Source organism: Oncorhynchus gorbuscha, linkage group LG12, assembly GCF_021184085.1.
Source record: "Oncorhynchus gorbuscha isolate QuinsamMale2020 ecotype Even-year linkage group LG12, OgorEven_v1.0, whole genome shotgun sequence".
NCBI classification, from domain to species: Eukaryota; Metazoa; Chordata; class Actinopteri; order Salmoniformes; family Salmonidae; genus Oncorhynchus; species Oncorhynchus gorbuscha.
The window spans coordinates 36,639,072-36,661,063 of record NC_060184.1 but is presented as its reverse complement, the minus strand read 5'-3'; the positions used below and the strand labels follow the sequence as shown (position 1 = coordinate 36,661,063).

The 21,992-nt window shown below is 43.1% G+C and overlaps 2 protein-coding genes across 2 annotated transcripts in view; one reads left to right on the top strand and one right to left on the bottom strand.

Moving 5' to 3' along the window:
• The window catches only part of LOC123990953 (visinin-like protein 1), a 58,778-nt gene extending 42,219 nt beyond the window's left edge, over positions 1 to 16,559 (top strand). The window contains exons 3-4 of the mRNA XM_046292002.1: positions 13,331 to 13,546; positions 13,978 to 16,559. Coding sequence (XP_046147958.1) covers positions 13,331 to 13,546; positions 13,978 to 14,175 — 414 coding nt within the window. The 3' untranslated portion in view covers positions 14,176 to 16,559. The remainder of the gene's footprint in view (positions 1 to 13,330; positions 13,547 to 13,977) is intronic.
• A 410-nt stretch (positions 16,560 to 16,969) lies between these two features.
• On the bottom strand, positions 16,970 to 21,767 carry LOC123990954 (splicing factor 3B subunit 6). Its single transcript, XM_046292003.1, has 4 exons — positions 21,621 to 21,767; positions 18,967 to 19,085; positions 18,684 to 18,822; positions 16,970 to 17,390 (listed from the first exon to the last, which is right to left on the bottom strand). The coding sequence occupies exons 1-4, from the start codon at positions 21,648 to 21,650 to the stop codon at positions 17,301 to 17,303; spliced, it is 378 nt and encodes a 125-aa protein (XP_046147959.1). The 5' UTR covers positions 21,651 to 21,767; the 3' UTR covers positions 16,970 to 17,300.
• Between the last annotated feature and the right edge of the window lie 225 nt (positions 21,768 to 21,992).

Here is a 21,992-nt window from a genome sequence, read left to right as displayed (position 1 = left end):
AGCTAACCGATCGCTGCAGCTGTACATAGTCTATCGGTAAATAGCCCACCCAATTTTACCTACCTCATCCCCATACTGTATATATTTATTTACTTTTCTGCTCTTTTGCACACCAGTATCTCTACCTGTAATTATTCGCCTACCTCCTCATTCCTTTTGCACACAATGTATATAGACTCTCTTTTTTTCTACTGTGTTATTGACTTGTTAATTGTTTACTCCATCTGTGTTGTCTGTTCACACTGCTATGCTTTATCTTGGCCAGGTTGCAGTTGTAAATGAGAACTTGTTTTCAACTAGCCTACCTGGTTAAATAAAGGTGAAAAAATAATAATAATAATAATAATGACAAAGCAAAGCAGGTTTTTAGACATTGAAATATTACATGCACATAAGTATTCAGACCCTTTACTCAGTACTTTGTTGAAGCACTGACCATTGGCAGCGATTACAGCCTCGGGTCTTATTGGGTATGACGCTACAAGCTTGGCACACCGGTATTTGGGGAGTTTCTCCCATTCTTCTCTGCAGATCCTCTTAAGCTCTGTCAGGTTGGATGGAGAGCGTCGCTGCACAACTATTTTCAGGTCTCTCCTGAGATGTTCGATCGGGTTCAAGTCCGGGCTCTGGCTGCGCCACTCAAGGATATTCAGAGACTTGTCCCAAAGCGACTCCTGTGTTGTCTTGGCTGTGTGCTTAGGGTCGTTGTACTGTTGGAAGGTGAACCTTCACCCCAGTCTGAGGTCCTGAGTGCTCTGGAGCAGGTTTTCATCAAAGATCTCTCTGTGTTTTGCTCCGCTCATCTTTTCCCTCGATCCTGACTAGTCTCCCAGCCCGTTTCTGAAAAACATCCCCAAAGCATGATGCTGCCAGCACCATGCTTCACCGTAGGGATGGTGCCAGGTTTCCTCCAGACATGACTCTTGGCATGCAGACCAGAGGCTCTTGTTTCTCATGATTTGAGTCCTTTAGGTGCCTTTTGGCAAACTCTAAGCGGGTTGTCATGTGCCTTTTGCCGAGGAGTGGCTTCCATCTGGCCAATCCACCATAAAGGCCTGATTGGTTGTCCTTCTGGAAGGTTCTCCCATCTCCACAGAGGAACTCTTTAGCTCTTTCAGAGTGACCATCAGGTTCTTTGTCAGCTCCTGGACCAGGGCCCTTCTTAGTGGAGTCTTAGTGGTTCCAAATTTCTTCCATTTAAGTTTGTTGGAGGCCACTTTGTTCTTGAGGACCTTCAATGCTGCAGAAATGTTTTGGTACCCTTCCCCATATTTGTGTCTGGACACAATCCTGTCTCGGAGCTCCACGGATTTCCATGATCAATGGAAACAGGATGCACCTGAGCTCAACTTAGAGTCTCATAGCAAAGGGTCTGAATACTTATGTCAATAAGGTATTTCTGTTTTTTTATTATTATTTTTATTTTTAATTTTTAACATGTTCTAAAAACCTGTTTTCACTTTGTCGTTATGAGGTATTGTCTGTAGATTGATGAGGAAAAAAATATAATTTAATCCATTTGAGAGTAAGGCTGTAACGTAACAAAATGTGGAGAAAGTCAAGGGATCTGAATACTTTCCAAAGGCCCTGTATATCACTGATCCATTCATGCAGATTTAGAAGGCTCTGCCTCTCCATGTCTCCATGTGACACACTGTCAATGGAAAATGTTGTGTATGACAGAGACAGAGAGTCGCCATGGTACCCATCCAGCCCAGGTATTATTGGCCATTAGGGCAGAGACTGGAAAGAGGGCAGCCCAACCTAGGTGTGCGTCCCAAATTGTACCCTATATAGTGCATTACTTTCGATCAGGGCTTATACGCAGTCCAGCCCTGTCCTGTCGGTTGTCAAAATACACTGACGAATGTGGGACAGGGTGCCAGCCAGGGTTGAGTCATCATAGGAGCCTGTACAGAAGCAAGTAAGAAGTCTCCATAAATGTTAGTTTGTTGTTTTGTTGTTATTGTTGTTGTTACAGTATATATCTAGTAATGGTTGTGGCAGTATGATCCTCTTCCACTTAATATGCCACTAAAATAGCATTTGCAAAAGCTTTTACTCTGAGAATGTTCTCTTCTTATCGTGGTTATGAGACAGTGTGTGTGTCAGAGAGTAGGGTGACATGCCTCAGGCAGGGCTGTTGTCATTCTGCTTGCATAAGCCTTGTTGCATCCAGAGCCTGATCATGGCCACTGCTGTTATGATAATGTGAAATGGCCTCCGTTGGGAGTGTGACTGCATAGCTAATGTGGCCACGGCGAGCAAGGTCCCTGCATCTCTCTCGCCACTTCTCTCTCTTTTTACCGCTTCCTCTAACACCCTCTCTCTCTTATATCCAACTCCTCTCCCTCCCTCCCTACCTCCCTCCCTCTTTCCCCATCCCTCTCTCTCTCCCACTCTCTTTCAGATAGGGCGAGGACAGAGCAGAAAATAGTGGAGGTGACAGCTTGTACTCTGATTATGAAGGCTTTTATGTTCCACTTAGTGCTGTGTGATTTGGGTTGTGTCTGGAGGGCTCTTGGCTAAGCTTGGAGCATTGGTCATCACTGCTCTGTTCCTCTCTCTGCCCGACAGACATCAACGTTTATTAGGCCAGCTGTGGCTGCCTGGGCCTACACACACACGCACGCACACGAATGCACACACACGCACGCAACGCACGCACGCACGCACGCACGCACGCACGCACGCACGCACGCACGCACGCACGCACACACACACACACACACACACACACACACACACACACACACACACACACACACACACACACACACACACACACACACACACTAAAGCCTCCCTGCTAGGATGCGGCTGCTGCCTGGTGGGGCAGCTTCTGGACCTCATAAACGGAATTACAGTGAGCTTCAAAAGTATTGGGACACTGAACGTGTTTTTGTTGTTTTGGCTCTGTACTTCAGCTATTTGGATTTGAAATGATACTATGACATCGAGGTGGAAGTGCAGACTGTCAGCCTGAATTATTTGAGGGTATTTTCATCCAGAAATGGCTGGTAAATAATGTATTGTGTCATTTTGGAGTCACTTTTATTGTAAATAAGAATAGAATAAGTTGGATGCTACCATGACTACGGATAATGATGAGTGAGAAAGTTACAGACGCACAAATACCCCAAAAATGCTAACCTCCCCTGTTATTGTAATGGTGAGAGGTTAGCACGTCCATTGCTCATTCAACAGCCAAGCCAACTCAAAAGTAATAGACCGGTTGCCAAGACATTATGGGGAAGCTGCAGTATTGCTGTCAGATGGCGGCGCCTCATTATAGCCTTGTCTAATCTCTGAGCCTCTTCCAAGACAGGAGATAGAAACACAATCATCTATTGACAAAAGTTTGTCTTTTGCATAATGTGGGCTGGCTGTAGCATTTACTTTTAAATGGTTTTAATAGACAATTAATTATGCACAATGCGCAACCAGTGTTTGGCACACGCTATAAGCAGAATAGGGCTTGTCCCCGACGAATAAAAAAAACTTGGTCGACCGAAAGTTGTCTGTTCTTTCAACCAATTGATTGTTCAATTTTTTTTTACCTGCATTTTTCCATATATAGACACGCCCAATGTGTTTCAATAAAAGCAACTATGTGCATTGAGCTTGTCTGACGCTTAAAGTTTTCTGTTCGGTGAAGTAAGACAAAATGCCTGAAGATGGCGACAGAGATCGAAATAACCAAAAGAAGAAGAAGAAAAAAAAACGTAACCAGACCCAACTATTCTCCTCACGCCCCCTGCTGGCTTTCGCAGGTTCTGCCATTATTCTCCTGAAGTTGACGGTAAATATGCCACATTAGGAGTGAAGGAGTCGGCAACCATTCCTATGTGGAATGCCAGTTTATCTTACCATCTCTACTGATCTGCGTGCCAGTTATGGTTTTCATATGCACACTCTTGTGAAACATTTTCATTTCATTAATAAAAACGTCTTCATATCTCAAAATCATTGTCATGTGGTTAATCAAAATTCCATCCAAATCTAAATGAAAATAATACTAACCTAAAAAGTTTCCTAACTTCTATTGTCATTGCCAACTATGTAAAAATATTGCAGCCTACAGGTAGAAAATATCCAAATTAAAAATAAAACAAATCCTATAAATCACATTGACTACACCAGTGATGGAAAAAGGACCCAATTTCTATACTTGATAAAGTAAAGATATCTTTAATAGAAAATGACTCAAGTAAAAGTGAAAGTCACCCAGTAAAATACTACTTGAGTAAAAGTCTAAAAATATTTGGTTTTAAATGTACTTAAGTATCAAGAGTAAATGTAAATGCTAAAATGTACTTCAGTATCAAGAGTATAAAAATAAAAAAGATTGAAAAACAGCTGTTGGCTATGAGCTTTGATGCATACACTAAAAGCAGTTCATTTTGCAGGTCTTCATGGAAGGAAACATCACATTTCAAGTATAAATCATTTCAAATTCCTTAAGCAAAGCAGATGGTCACATTTTCTTGTTTTTTATTTATTTACAGACAGCCAGGGGCAAGCTCCAACTCAGACATAATTTGCAAGCGAAGCATGTGTCAGAGGCAATAGGGATAACCAGGGATGACCAAGTGTGTGAATTAGACCATTTTCCTGTCCTGCTAAGCACTCAACATGTAACGAGTACTTTTGGGTGTCAGTGAAAATGAACGGAGTAAAGTACATCATTTTCTTTAGGAATGTAGTGAAGTAAAAGTGAAAGTAGTCAAAAATATTAATAGTAAAGTACAGATACCCCCAAAACTACTTAAGTAGTACTTTAAAGTATTTTTACTTAAGTACTTTACACCACTGGGCCACGGCTGAGTACTGGCACCTCAAAATTTCACAGTGCTTAAGCTCCTGTTCTTCTTATAGAATATTAGCTCAAAAGTATTATGGAGCTCATGCACCTAAATATAAACACCACCAGCATCCAAAATGAGTACTGGAACCTATTTCAGTCCAAGTCATCCACTGATAAGAAGTAATCAGGTAGGCCTATTTTACGACATTTCCACTGGATCAGAGCATGACATTTTTCCCTTTCATGCTGAGTGGTTATCGGAAGGGAGAGGAGCTAAAACGATTTTTCAAATACATTGAGGATCTATTGTTATTCTCAATGGATGTAAAAACAGACTTTGTTTGCTTGCTGTTTGAGGTGAAGAAAACATGACTTTGAGAAGGTCCACAGGTCATTCATTAGTGGTGGTGCGTTAAGCCAATCAGATCTCCAGATGGGCACATTTATATGTTGTAAAAGTTTTCTTCTGTTGAAGGAGAGGAGGACCAAAATGCAGCGTGGTTAGTATTCAACTAGTTTAATAAGGACAATAAACGTGAACACTACAAAATACAAAACAACAAATGTGAAAAAAAACGAAACAGTCCTATCTGGTGCATAGACACAAAGACAGAAGACAACCACCCACAAAACCCAACACAAAACAAGCTACCTAAATATGGTCCCCCCCCAAGGCGCGAGGGGCAGCTCAGGACCGAGGGGCAGCTCAGGACCGAGAGGTTGCTCAGGCTGGTTGACGGCTCCGGCAGCTCCTGGCTGACTGATGGCTCCGGCGGACCCTGGCTGACTGGCAGCTCCGGCGGATCCTGGCTGAATGGTGGTTCGGCGGATCCTGGCTGAATGGCGGGTCCTGGCTGACTGGCGGCTCCGGCGGATCCTGGCTGACTGGCGGCTCCGGCGGATCCTGGCTGACTGGCGGCTCCTGGCTGACTGGCGGCTCCTGGCTGACTGGCGGCTCCGGTGGCTCCTGGCTGACTGGCGGCTCCGGCGGCTCCCTGCAGACTGGCGGCTCTGGCGGCTCCCTTCAGACTGGTGGCTCCCTGCAGACTGGCGGCTCCCTGCAGACTGGCGGCTCTGGCGGCTCCCTGCAGACTGGCGGCTCTGTGCGGCTCCCTGCAGACTGGCGGCTCTGGCGGCTCCCTGCAGACTGGCGGCTCTGGCGGCTCCCTGCAGACTGGCGGCTCTGGCGGCTCCCTGCAGACTGGTGGCTCTGGCGGCTCCCTGCAGACTGGCGGCTCTGGCGGCTCCCTGCAGACTGGCGGCTCTGGCGGCTCCCTGCAGACTGGCGGCTCTGGCAGATCCTTGCAGACTGGCGGCTCTGGCAGCTCCTTGCAGACTGGCGGCTCCTTGCAGACTGGCGGCTCTGGCGGCTCCTTACAGACTGGCGGCTCTGGTGGCTCCTTACAGACTGGCGGCTCTGGTGGCTCCTTACAGACTGGCGGCTCTGGTGGCTCCTTACAGACTGGCGGCTCTGGTGGCTCCTTACAGACTGGCGGCTCTGGTGGCTCCTTACAGACTGGCGGCTCTGGTGGCTCCTTGCAGACTGGCGGCTCTGGTGGCTCCTTACAGACTGGCGGCTCTGGTGGCTCCTTACAGACTGGCGGCTCTGGTGGCTCCTTACAGACTGGCGGCTCTGGTGGCTCCTTACAGACTGGCGGCTCTGGTGGCTCCTTACAGACTGGCGGCTCTGGTGGCTCCTTACAGACTGGCGGCTCAGGACAGACGGGAGACTCTGGCAGCTCTGGACAGATGAGAGATTCTGGCAGCTCTGGACAGATGAGAGATTCTGGCAGCTCTGGACAGACGAGAGACTCTGGCAGCTCTGGACAAACGGGAGACTCTGGTAGCTCTGGACAGACGAGAGACTCTGGTAGCTCTGGACAGACGAGAGACTCTGGCAGCTCACCAGACCTACTGTGAAGCATGGGGGTGGAAACATCATGCTTTGGGGCTGTTTTTCTGCAAGGGGACCAGGACGACTGATCCGTGTAAAGGAAAGAATGAATTGGGCCATGTATCGTGAGATTTTGAGTGAAAACCTCCTTCCATCAGCAAGGGCATTGAAGATGAAACATGGCTGGGTCTTTCAGCATGACAATGATCCCAAACACACCGCCGGGGCAACGAAGGAGTGGCTTCATAAGAAGCATTTCAAGGTCCTGGAGTGGCCTAGCCAGTCTCCAGATCTCAACCCCATAGAAAATCTTTGGAGGGAGTTGAAAGTCCGTGTTGCCCAGCAACAGCCCCAAAACATCACTGCTCTAGAGGAGATCTGCATGGAGGAATGGGCCAAAATAAATACCAGCAACAGTGTGTGAAAACCTTGTGAAGACTTACAGAAAACGTTTGACCTCTGTCTTTTGTTATTGACCAAATACTTATTTTCCACCATAATTTGCAAATAAATTCATAAAAAATCCTACAATGTGATTTTCTGGATTTTTTCTTCTAATTTTGTCTGTAATAGTTGAAGTGTACCTATGATGAAAATTACAGGTCTCTCTCATCTTTTTAAGTGGGAGAATGATAGAGGAATTCTTAATCCCTTTATGTTTTATTGCCAAAATCAATTCAATTCGCACTCATTTCTAATTCATGATAAGTTGTAAGTTTATCATTTGCATGAATTAGCAAGAGACCAGTCTTAAAAACAAGTTCAGCATTTATTCTTGATGAGTACTGACCCAAAATACAAAGAACATTACATTTTTAAAAAAGAAGACATAAAATGACGTCATCAGTTTCACACCCTCTCCCAGCCTTACAATGGTGTAGTATTCGGTCCTGGAGATAGTTTCACTCCCCTCATAAACTACATTCCAACCTGTCTAAAGGATATACTTCTCTCCACTAATGGAATCCAACCAAAACATTCTTATCTGTTTGAAAAACTATCTTATCCCTCCTTCTTAAACTTTCCCAGGAGACACAGACACAATTAATTTCTGCTTATATTTTCAGTAACAGTACAATTAAGAACCCATACTTTTCAAATCATAACATAATAGTATTAGCATAAATGGTTCTAATCATTAATGTATACATAATTGATCATCTAAACTATATTTTCCTCTATCAGAGAACTTGCACAATTGGTGGCTGACTAAATTATTTGTTGCTCCACTGTATGTAATTGGGAATGGTTGAACACTAACAATCAAACGCAAACAATTCACACAATGAAGTTATGAAACAATGAATGTGCTCAAATTGGCAGGAGAGAGCGCATTCTGGAGAGAGAAGTGCATTGGGCATCTGGGTGCATCACCAATCCGACTTCTGCATTGGCCATGCAGCATTGTGATACAGATTTAGCAGACGTCAGGGTTTTCATAATTATTGCACATCATGGAGCAGTGCCGAGCTGTTATCAAGGTGGTGAGTTTGTGTTTTCTACAGGATGTACCGCCCCACCTACCGTCAACCAATCATGTCAATGCGGAGCAAAACAGAGCCCTCAGCATTGTTAAAAAATTGGGAGGCGAATGGCGAAGCGGTGCGGAGTTCGCTCCGCAATTGTATCACACCCTGCACATGGAGCCTCCGACCACAATTTTGGATCAAGCATAAATATACTTTTAGTCCAGGCCTCCAGAATGGATTACTTGACAGAGATGGGTGCAAATATTTATTTGTTACTGCTCGACTAAAACAATCTCAGTGGAACAAGAGCCTCACGACCAAACAATCGACCAGTCAACTAAATTGGGGTCAGCCCTAAGGCAGTATGCATTTTGTGTTTGAAAAAGTCATTACAAAAGATTTTAAAATTCTGCCCACATGGAAATGGACATGGTCTATTTCCAACATTTCCAAATCTTACACCAAATGAGGGCATTTTTGTTACCATAAAAGGTGAGTGGAGGGCGTGTTCCAGTGTTGCTGTAGCACTCGTTCATGAGCACACAAATACAGTTGAAGTCGGACGTTTACATACACTTAGTTTGGAGACATTAAAACTAGTTTTTCAACCACTCCACACATTTCTTGTTAACAAACTATAGTTTTGTCAAGTCGGTTAGGACATCTACTTTGTGCATGACACAAGCAATTTCTGCAACAATTGTTTACAGACAGATTATTTTACTTATAATTCACTGTATCACAATTTCTGTGGGTCAGAAGTTTACATGCACCAAGTTGACTGTGCCTTTAAACAGCTTGGACAATTCCAGAAAATGTCATGGCTTTAGAAGCTTCTGATTGGCTAATTGACAACATTTGAGTCAATTGGAGGTGTACCTGTGGATGTATGGATGTATTTCAAGGCCTACCTTCAAACTCAGTGCCTCTTTGCTTGACATCATGGGAAAATCAAAAGAAATCAGCCAAGACCTCAGAAAAGATTTGTAGACCTCCACAAGTCTGGTTCATCCTTGGGAGCAATTTCCAAATGCCTGAAGGTACCACGTTCATCTGTACCAACAATAGTTCGCAAGTATAAACACCATGGGACCACACAGCCATCATACCACTCAGGAAGGAGACACGTTCTGTCTCCTAGAGATGAAAATACTTGGGTGTGAAAAGTGTAAATCAATCCCAGAACAACAGCAAAGGACCTTGTGAATATGAAGAGGAAGTAGAAAGGTCGCTCAGCAAGGAAGAAGCCACCACTCAAAAACCGCCAGAAAAAATCCAGATTACGGTTTGCAACTACATATGGGGACAAAGATTGTACTTTTTGGAGAAATATCCTCTGGTCTGATGAAACAAAAATAGAACTGTTTGGCCATAATGACCATCATTATGTTTGGAGGAAAATAGGGGACGCTTGCAAGCCGAAGAACACCATCCCAACCGTGAAGCACGGGGGTGGCAGCATCATGTTGTGGGGGTGCTTTGCTGTAGGAGGGACTGGTGCACTTCATAAAATAGATGGCATTATGAGGAGGGACAATTATGTGGATATATTGAAGCAACATCTCAAGACATCAGTTAAAGCTTGGTCGCAAATGGGTTACACCAACTCTGTCAGGCGGAATGGGCCTAAATTCACCCTACTTATTGTGGGAAGCTTGTGGAAGGCTACCCGAAACGTTTGACCGAAGTTAAACAATTTAAAGGCAATGCTACCAAATACTAATTGAGTGTATGTGAACTTCTTGTCCCACTGGGAATGTGATGAAAGAAATAAAATCTGAATGAAATCCTTCTGACCTAAGACAGGGAATGTTTACTAGGATTAAATGTCAGGAATTGTGAAAAACTGAGTTTAAATGTATTTTGCTAAGATGTATGTAAATGTTTGACTTCAACTGTATAATATCACTCTGATGTATCAAGGAACTGATACATCAAGCTCAAAGAGTTTCACAGTCAGTCCTATCATCCTGGCCTCCTATCATCTTCTTTAGAGCTTTTACATAACTAAGTGTTTCATAACCTAACAGATTCGCACAGAGGAAGAACAGCAGCAGACTCTCTCTCTTCCACCTCTCTCCCCCCCCTCTCTCTCTTCTCACCCCTCTCTCACTCTCCCACCCCTCTCCCCCACTCTCTTCTCACCCCTCTCTCACTCTCCCCCACCCCTCTCTCACTCTCCCCACCCCTCTCTCACTCTTTCCACCCCTCTCCTCTTCTGCAGGACTTTTACTTTGGTTTGTTTCTTCCTTCCCATCTCTCCAGTCCCTCCTGACTGAGCAGGAACAGCCAGACAGTGCCAAGCCATATGGATCAGCAGGGCCAGCCCTGTGAGGGAGTCAATTTGCATTTGTGCATGCTGTATCACAGTGTGCCTTACATCCTGGCAGGGTTACACAGGCCTGGCCCAAGGCTCTGGTACACCCACAACACCCAGAGAACACCCAGGCTCTCTGGGAACTGAAAGGCTGACCCCACAACTGCTCACGGCTCGCTCACTCTGTCTATCTCTTTCTCTCCCTCTTCTCTCACGTTCATTCTCTCGCTATCTCTCTGTTTCTCACTGAGTACGACTGCATCCACGGTAATAATTCGATATTAAACTGATTATGGCTCTAGGCCGAGTATGACATTAGTCATCTTAACACTTTATTCTGGTTATCTTCATCAGCATAAGGTCATAACTGAAGTATGCATAAGTATGTATCTTATAAATAGTTGTCACATACAGACTTTACAGACTTTCAGTATGTCTAAACCCAGAATCAAATAGGCATCCCAAAAATAACATGGTCGCTGTGATATAGAACGTTTATTTTGAATGACGATTTTCTGCATTTTACTAAAGTCCCATCAGGTAGCCTGACTTCGGGTGTATCAATTTAAACAGGATTATAAGGGAAATAGTTATTCTTGCAAAGCATGTAAAAGTTCAATCAAACAATTATATTAATCTGACTATTTACAATAATAGTATTATTGTGTGCATGTAACTGTACTCACTCTGTGTCATTTTCTCTCTCTCTCTCCCTCTCCCTCCCCCTCCATCTCTCTTTCTCCCTCAATCTCTCCGTCCCCCTTCTCGCCACCTCCCTCTCTCTACCCCTCTATCTTCCTCTCTCTTTCTCCCTCAATCTCTCCGTCCCCCTTCTCGCCACCTCCCACTCTCTACCCCTCTATCTTCCTCTCTCTCCCTCTCCCTCCATCTTCCGCTTCCCTCTCTCTTTCCTTTAACTTTCAACTGCAGTCTGATCAGTTTGCCACTGCGGCAGATCTTTTTTATGGGAGGACATTTCTGCAGATGGACAGTTTGCAGAATTCACTCCCCAGGACTATTGCCTTCTGCTAGCTGCCATTAGAATTCATAGCCTTGCCCTGTGCTCTGTGCTCTGGGCCCTGTGCTCTGGGCTCTGTGCTCTGGGCTCTGTGCTCTGGGCCCTGTGCTCTGGGCTCTGTGCTCTGGGCTCTGTGCTCTGGGCTCTGTGTTCAGATTTTAAACAGGGTGTGGGTTCTGGAAGTGTCATTATGCAATGACAGGCAGCGAGTGTTAGATAAGGGTTCCTTCATAAGAACTTCATGCATTTCATACATTCATTATATTCAAAGGAGTGAGTGTTTCTGTTGTTTTTAGTGTGAGAAACAGCTACAGGACAAACCAGGGCAACACTTTGAAAACTATTTAGATCTGTAGGGATTTCTTTGGCAGTGGCACATCCCATTGTAAGGCATGTGTTCTGAGAGCAGAGCAGAGCTCATATTCTCCAACACCTCTACTCCTGCTATCAGAGAGGGCAAGTGGAAGGTCTGCTCTAATGAATTTGCCTTTTCCCCCTGGAGAACCCAACTGAACCACAGCCTCCCAACTAGAATACAGCTACAGAAACTCATCATATCTTACATGGTGTTTCTTTACAGCCCATTAGCCTCTACCCTGTCTGTCTGTGTATTGTCCACGGAGGCACTGTCTGAACCACAGTAGGTCCAGGAATAGGAAAATGGATGTGTCAAAAATTATCCCAATTTAAAAAAAATGTTTTACAGAAATCCCAGTTTGAATATTCCCAGAATCAGTGTGGGATAAGCAGGAAATCCAGAATCTTTCAACCAGGATATCTGAAAAAAATCCTAATATGTGTTTATTTAACACTCAGTGAAAATGAGCTGTGTAGAACGATTCATTTTTTTTAGAGCTTTTACCTCCTTAAAAACATGACAAATATTTATGATTTGTTAATGCTGTCCTTGTGATGTGATTATGAATGTAATTGGACTATAGTGGAAGTAGCAGTGGAAGATTTAGGTAGAATTCTAAATGATATTATCAAGCTTTTCGGGTTTGCACTCAACAGTGTATTGTTAATCACTGGGTGCATTTGTTGCAGCTGTGAGTTTGGGCAGAGAAACACTGAAGGGCCCACCCTAACGGGGAACAGGGTGCAATGAAAAGTGCACTACTTTTGACCAGACCTAGTGGGGAGCCATTTGAGCTGCAGACAACATAGCTTCTAAAGTAGGCAGGCAGGCACTGTTAAAGTCAGTGGCTGGACAAGTCTGCACTCTGACAGCTTAATCATGTCGAAGCGCCACAATGTTTCCATCTCGTGAACAGAGGGAGCGTTCTGCTCTCTCCTCTCCCTCGTTCACTATCCACTTCTCTCACTCCTTTCCTCCTTTTTTTCTATGCATCTCTCCTCTCCATCTCCCTCTCCAGACTGACTATAAAGCTTAGGTCCGCATTGCATCCTACTGCAGGTTCTCAACAATATGCTGTGGTGTCATACACGCTGAGTGTCAGACATACACTTACCCAGAGTCCCATGCATGCATACACACACACACACACACACACACACACACACACACACACACACACACACACACACACACACACACACACACACACACACACACACACACACACACACACACACACACACACACACACACACACACACACACACACACACACTGCTTAGTAGGATGGCGATCAAGCACATCATGTACTGTAAAGTACTGTATGTGCCATGAACTAATATCAAAGGTATAGACACCTACATGTGGTATCGTCTTGAATGATTGATGAACCTGCTTGTGAGGCTGGGGTTCCCCTTCTAACTAATACAAATGGGATCTCTTCTGTTCTTTTTCTCTCGCTTTCAGTTTTTCCCCTACGGAGATGCTTCAAAGTTTGCCCAGCATGCATTCAGGACCTTTGATAAGAACGGGGACGGCACCATCGATTTCAGAGAGTTCATCTGTGCCCTGTCTATCACGTCTCGAGGCAGCTTCGAACAGAAACTCAACTGGGCCTTCAACATGTACGACCTGGATGGAGATGGCAAGATCACACGAGTGGAGATGCTGGAGATCATTGAGGTAGAGTTCAGCCCGTACAGATTAAGCTTGAATCATAATCTGTGTCCCAAATGGCATCTTATTCACTACGTAGTACACCACTTTTAATCAGGGCCCATAGGGCTCTGGTCAAAAGTAGTTCTCTCTATAGGGAATATGATACCGTTTAGGATGCAACCAAATCTCTATGGTTCAGCTATTCATGTCAAATGAGTTTAAGGTGTTGAAATATTAGTCATGGTTACAGGTTCTTTCTCAAAAAAATCCTTTTGTTCTGCACTTTAGATTTGACTCTTCACAATCAGAATTTTTACATGTCCTCCTTTTGCCCTTTATGCCCTTGTACAGTAGGTGCCTTGAATACAAATCAGGTTGGGTTTTTCGGAGAACGTGTTTGACCTATAAATGTCTCGACTTGATGATTGAACTACAATTTCTCCCCCTCTGTGAAGGCCATCTACAAGATGGTGGGGACTGTGATCATGATGAAGATGAACGAGGACGGCCTGACGCCCGAGCAGCGAGTGGACAAGATCTTCAGCAAGATGGACAAGAACAACGACGACCAGATATCACTGGACGAGTTCAAAGAGGCAGCAAAGAGCGACCCTTCCATTGTATTACTCCTGCAGTGTGACCTGCAGAAATAGAGGAGAAGGAGAGCTTGAGAACCGCCACAGACTGCACAGAAGATTCATGTTCCATTCAGTTTGCAGCTATTTCCACTGGAACAAAAATATGCTTGGACTACCTTTCAATGGATCCGCTTCTTGATGTTTGAAACACTTGTGTGCATGAGAATGTTATTTGCTAGAAACAATTTATACGTACATATACACACACATAACGAGCGACACACACCCCACAAGATACAAACAAACTGCACACTCACGACATATTCACAATACGCACAAATATACAGATATATAAATATTATATTTCAATTATTTAAAATCAACTGCCAAAATGTGAAGTGTGCAAAGTATTTTCCATACACTCATTCCACTGGAGCTTGAGCATCAGTGATGTGCTATGTTGAATTACGGTACAACGTATTATTCTGAGTTTGCTGACGCTAGCTAACGCTAGCTACGTGTTTCATATATTGAGCAATGTCAACCAAGTCAAATTCCTATGGTAACGTAACTGTTTCTGACAAACCAAGTATCTGTTCTTCTAAAAGATTAAATTTGGATAAGATAAAGAGATGGATTAGTAGCCTATTCATCACTAACGTTTTCCTTCCAAATGTGCTTGTACTGTTGGTGAATATAAATGGAGTTCATTTGCATGCCTTTAGGTTTTGCCTTAAAAATTAAAATCTCCTTATTTTGCATCCTATAAGAATAACGAAGACAAAGCTTGTTCAACGAAATGCCGTTCAACAGTTAAACATCCAATATTTGAATCTGAAAAGCATATGACAGTATAGGTCACAAGTATTGATGAATGAGATGTAATTGTTTGTGATTTGTCAAGACATTATTTTTGTGGGAGCATGTTCCTTGTAGATAATAATAGTTCATAATAATAATATTTAAAATCTACCATCTCATTGAGAACCATTTTGAATGAGGAGATATTGAATGTGGCATATTTAACGACAAAACCCAAAGTCTGTATGAATACAAGACAAGTATTTGGCTGAATTGGACCGAAAGAAATGAAATACATTGAAATAAAACCACCTCATCAGTATTGTTGGAGGAAGTATAGCTTATGAGGCATAACTAATGAGAGGCAATGTAACATCTATCTGAAAATGAGCCCAGCCCAATAACAATGTAGAGGTTTTAAGTGCATTTCATCCTACATATTATTGTTCCACTTAGTTTTGGTCTGTCATCACACCATCTCTTCAATGAAGATACAGGTTGCATATCAATGTGCTGAATTCAATGAAGTTCCTGTCATGAGTTTATTAATACCACTCATAGATATAAAGAGGAAATGATCTAAGGCCAGGGCGACATTGTGTTAGACATGGATTGATATTATCTCATACTGTTTGTCTCTTTCAGTTTAAAAAAGGAGTGTTAAAAAGGGAGCAATGCGTTAAAAGAACAAAGTGAATGCCGTTTCTTTATGAACCGAGCCAAGAGGACAAAAACCCTTCATGTTTTGGTAGGCTATACAGTTTGCCCAATGTGTACCCAACGACACGCTCCTCTTTATTGATCAACTTTTTGTACTTTTTTATTCCCCTCACTGAAGCATACACACTGTATCCTGTCCTCCCATAAAGAAAACTGCTTAGAAATAGCCCGAGACCCCCTGGCCTGGTCCCAGATCGGTTTGTGCCATCTTGTCACGGCGCGACATAGGCGTTGACAAGACAGCACAAACAGATTCGGCAGCAGCCTATTAGACCCCAGTTTGACTGGAAATATTAAGTAATTCACCTGTACACCGTCGTTGTCCCGGTACTGTGGATCTGTCTCCGTACGATGGTCACACGCAGCTCTGGCCCGATTTGGACGAAACTTGGGTGAATAATGAGTCTTGCCATTGTGATCCAGCGTTTACTAAATTACACCGATTGGCCCAAGGCAGGCGCTATAGTAATAAACAGAAATGTGTTTGTCACACGATCCCAATCGGCCCAAGGGAGGGCGCTGTATCATTGGTGGGGGAGGACACGTTTACTGTTGCCTTGTTGAAAGATTGCAGACATTGCTTATATAAATCACCAGTTGCAATTTGTAACTAACTACCCATTTTGTTTCACATGTCATCTGCACATTTGGGAGGAGTTATTTGATTCATTTATTTTCAAATTGACTGCGATAGGAAGACCAAGTCCACCATCATTCCTCAATAAATTAGGCTGACCGTCTGTAAAATCTGAAACTTCACATGAACATCTTCGTCCAGAAATGCTTGTACTTAAAAACTATTATTAATCCGATACCAAATGTAAGCAAAGGCAGTGTCAATTGAAGGATTATTTTGTACATGTAGCATGTATTGTGTCCCTGATAACATGGCTGCACTACTCGTGTTGTGATTTAAACTAATAAAACTATGGTCTGTTTTCTGAATGTGTACTGCATATAGCCACCAGATGTCGCTTGTGTTAAGTGATATCAGAATACGCAGGCAAACCAATGGTAGAGATTGTCCTCTTGTTGATGTCTTGGATATAGATTTACCAACTCCCAGAACATCTGTTCTCTAAATACAAGCTGAACTATCCCCATGACAGATATGGTGTTAGCCGAGACAATAAAAACAGGCTGTTATACTGTGAAATACTGACTGCAAAGATCCCCGGTTCAGGATAGTGTGAAAGACTGTGTATATAATATACAATAGAACTGCAGGCAGTCGTGTGTGTGTGTGCCTGTATCCAACGATTGTGACCTATACCTCTACTTTGACCTGGAACTCATTACCTTTTCACCAAGAGTGCTACAAAAGATGTGCATTCACTTAAGACGTATGGCCAGCAGCTTTAAAAAAAAAAAAAATGTTAAATGACAATTTTACCAAAATACATTTGACAGAATCTGAAATCTAAAAGTGAATTTGTATGAATAGATTTGATGCATACATTTTGTGGAAGATTTTTCAAAGATGGTATGTGTTCAATATGCACCACAGAAACAAAGTTAAAAATACATGTAAAAGAATAAACAGGCCTGTCAAACGCAATGAAATATAACACAAGTAGAAAACACCTGCATGCTAAATTTTGCGACAAACAACTTCACATTTGTCTAAATGCACATTCTGTACCAGGGAAGGACAATGGGGAAGAGGGGGAAAAGGGAGTCTATTTTGGGGGATCTGTGTTGATGCCGTATTTCTCCTTCAGAAGCTTCAGCTGCTCCTCTTTCTTCTTGGTGTCCATCTTCTGGAACGCCTGAGAGAGAAAGAGTGACATGGAAACCATGAATTATACACGCTCAAGAGCAAAACTATACATTGTTTTTTTTCCTTCCACAAATCAGACAGGCAGACTTGTCCGGCAAACATTTACCTAGCGCCTTAATGGTAGAGTCAGTGATGTACATAGTAAACCGCAATATCGGGCCAACTTCCACAACAACGAGCAGTGAAACTACAACAGCGCGAGGAGAGCGTACCGTCATACCCCCGTCAACGTGGTTTTCAGGGTGCTGCACTGGGAGCGTGACGAGATGTGGCCACAAACGTCAGTGACGCAATAGCTGCGATTTTCTCTGGTTGACAGTCAACATTAAACTTTTCTCAAAGCAAAACTTTTACAGGTAAGTAACCTGGTTTAAAAAATATATGTATTAGTAGGAAAATGGCAACTCACCCTGGCCTGCACACTGAACCTTTCAACATTTTAGGCGTGTATTTAAAACAAGACAAAGTGCATTCTACATTGGATGATCTAGCTAGCTCTATTGATCACTTCACTTGCTATACTCCCAATTTCATTGGACATTAGATACAATTACACCACGCTCAACCCCACCTTCCGAGACGCCGGCAAGGCTCCGCCCCAAAAGGGATTTTCCAAAGGCCATTTTCCTATTTAGTTGTACTATTAGAGATTTGTGAATTTATATTTGCTATTGTGTTTCTGTGAATCTACATCTTGCAATGCTCTGGCTGCCAAGAAAAAAAGAAAAAAGACTAAAAGGGGAAAACTACTTCAAACCAGCTTTGGTTCGCAGACATGCTGCCTTTTGCGTGCGGTATATCATGTCTCATAGATAGGCGCGAGTTGTTAAAACTGCGGCTCACGTTACGGAGATGGTACGCTGTAACTTTGGTCATAACAAGTGCGAAGAGAGAGGCTAAACTTCTGATGTATTGGTACCGCAGCTTCACATTTCAGTAGAGTGAAGTGCAGTAGCGCACCCATGCAGATCCTCTCTGTGAGTGCATCATCTTGCATCGCTTGTCTGCAATATCTGTGGTTCATCCTGTTGCTCGTGGCACATCAAATTGCTTTGTCTCAGTTTAAATAAAATTATCAGAGCTGGACTCTTCTGCCAGACACCTACAGGGTCAAATGTAATGTACCAGCATTGACTACACTGTTTGTTCAGCATAATTTCTCTATCTACAAAGTGATGAAATGTATTAATCCCTACCAGATATACCATTGTTGATAAATCATCTCAAGGGGTAAGACTTTGCCAAGTCCTTGATAGAATAGATCATGCATAGATCTACGTACCCTGTTTGCATTGTAGTATAAAACTACAAGATATCTGTTACAGACGTTGAATCCAGACAGGTGATCGCAGGCGTTCTTGGCATCAAAGATGTCCTCGTAGACCACGTAAGCTGTCCCTCTTGATTCCGGTGTGTTTCCACTGAAAACAGGGCACAACAAGACAGACATAGAAGACAAGGATGAGACTTTGTGGTTGAACACCTGCCACAGTTCTGCAGACTACACACGAGAAGATTATACCTAGAATTGGACTGATCCCACCCAGAGCCAATCTTCAACTTACGTTCGAATCTGTCGTATTGGTCCATATTTCCCAAAGATGTCATACATTTCCTCAGCTGTGATCTTGTATGGTAGATTTCTAATGTAGAGTATTCTGTTGACTTCAGGTGGTAATCGAATCTGCAAAGAAAACAGAATTCGTAACTGATAAGCACCATTTAAGCCATGTTTCCATTGGCACTTAGAAATCACCCCAGGTTGGGCTGGCTCAAATTGCATTTCCACTGCCTACAGAAATAAAATATGTTATGTTGATAGATAGCCAGCTGCAAGCCAGCTGCAGTCACATATTGGCTTCGCTAATATTGCTAGCTAGCAAGATATTGGAGAATTTAATTCACCCTCACCAGGACAGCAAAGAAAAAAAGAGCGAGCTAGCGAGGGAAAGAGATTGGAGGGACACAGTCAGGCTTGTCGGCCACCAGTCAGACAGAACTGTCGATCTGTAATCAAAAGATGTAGGCTAACGCAATGCTGTATTTCTTGGCTTGCAATGCCTTGCGCAAGTTCACTAAAGTAGGGGCTATCAATGAGTAGGCTGAGCTATTCTACACGCAACAGACCTAAGAGATCAAACACACACTAGCGTTCTTCATAGTAAAGAGAAAGTGGAGCAGGCGAGGGAGAGAGGATCAGGCCAGACAGTCAGAACCGTGCACATAACAATATCTTGGTCATCTGTATTTAGTAACGCTTCGTAAATTCACCAAAAGTGTATATATTAGGCTAGCAATGAGAATGGCTAAGCTATTCTTCATAGTGCCAGTGAATTGAAGTTGAACATTGCCACATGAATCAGTTTAATTAGGCCTAAATGTGCAATAAAAAGTATTGCCTATAGCTTATTTAATGAAAGACTGGATGGCTGTTGATGTCCTAGGTCAGGGCTCACCAATCCTGTGTTCCTGGAGAGTTACCTTACGTTTTCACTCCAACCCAAGTTGTAACTAACCTGATTCAGTTGATCAACCAGCTAATTGTTGAATCAGATGCGCTAGATTAGAGTTGGAGTGAAAACCTACAGGATGGAAGCTCTCCACGAAAAGGGTTGGAGAGCAATGCCCTAGGCAATATATCACAAAGCAGCATCCCCGCTAAACTAGTTGGAAATGGCAAGTTCACTTTCTCGTCCATAAACATAGTCAAGTGCAAATGCGATTCAGCAGCTCAAATCAGCAGGCTGTGGGGGCATTGTTATCAGGAAGGACATCTACCATGGGTGGATTGCTAAATGATTATGAGCACACTTCATCAATGTAAATAGTATGGGAGAACTATACATTAGGTGGCCAAGCACGAGCTATCAGTGTAGCCTATTATCATCTAGACATGACTGAAATATCTTCACGCCGACAATAACCTCCAGACTTCTGTCGGTCAATTCAATTTGAAGAAAAATCATTACAAGGGGCATTTTGGAAAAACAAATCCTGTGTGAATCGTCCTCTGGAATAACACACATGCTTGGATAATAATTACAGAACCAACATCTCTGGTAATGCCTGCCTGAACAAGGCTATAACATGGAAAATAATAGGCTTATCAGCGTAGAGTGCACACATCATCCAATGGGATCCATCAAGGCTTCACAAAGTAGAAATATCACTAATATTCTAGTTCACACATCACCTTCTATATTCAAACAAAAATAGGCCCTTTATGGGCAAATGGGCAGAATCATGCTCATGTCATTCCACTAGAAAGCAAATGGAGTCTTCCTAGTAGGACTCCATAATGAGATGGTGTATTGTGTGTACATTGTTTCAGCGCTCTTAGGGAGTAGAGCCAGAGTTGGCTCCTATGACTCCAATCACAAGGGTCAGTGTCATGCACCACTAGGTTTTATGTATTTAACTAGGTTACTTAAGTTACTTAAGAACAAACTACAATTTACAATGACGGCCTACCCCGGACGATGCTGGGCCAATTGTGCGCTGCCCTATGGGACTCCCAATCACGGCCAGTTGTGATACTGTCTGGAATCGAACCAGGGTCTGTAGTGACCCCTTCTAGCACGGAGATGCAGTGCCTTAGACTGCTGTGGCGCATCCAGCAGTGATCAGCTTGATGGTAGCATAATAAAGACGTCACCAGCCCGAATTCTAATTGAGCTGGCACCAGTTGCGCAGGCCTGAGTTTCCCTCGACCCAGCTCGAATTTGAGAATTACACTCGAGACAACTCTAATTTGGCCCTAATTTTAAGTGCCGGTGCAAACGGGGCTTTAAAATAATAAAATCAAGTTAAATAAATTGCAACAACTGTGCCAAGTTATAAACAGTAATGTCAACGTTACTAACGTTAGTTACGCAGTTGAAAGCAAGCTACTACTAGCTCACTCGCATAGTTAGCTTTCTAGCTCGAGACTTCAGTAAAAACGGCAAGCTATTATTTCCCTACAAAAAAATACATTTAAGTTGTGTTTTATAGTTAATGTCTTAATAAAATTCCAATTAATCGATGAAGCCACCCGCCTGTATTTAGTTTCTTAACGTTAACGTGGCTAGCTAACGTCGTTAGCGAGCTAGCTGACAGTACGCGTCGTCAGCCATCCAGCTACCACGCTAGTTCTGTATTTCTAGACAGAAAACCTGGCTCAGTTGATTGTAGCTATCATTTGAACAAAAAAATAAAAACATGACAAATGTGAACTTACATTAGCTCGTTTAGCTGCTTGCATAGCCATAGTTGTATATTTTCCGTACAAAATGTTCTAAGAACAAAATTGCGTACAGCTTTGGTCGTCGACACAACACGGACAGACGCAGTTTAATTACGTATTTCCGTTTCCAGACAATTTTGCTTCTTCTTCTTCTATGATATAATGGCGTTCGCAACAATTACATGTGCATTCCGCCACCTACTGTGCTGGTGAATAATAAGGATCCCAAAAAGGAAAACATTTGGGTAAAAATAAATCAAATATAACGCCCAAAAAATGTATTAACAAAACAAAATGAACCTTATTTTCTGTTAAAAAAAATCTAATTCTAATCAGGCTCAGAAGCCTCCTGTGAGGGCAGAACAT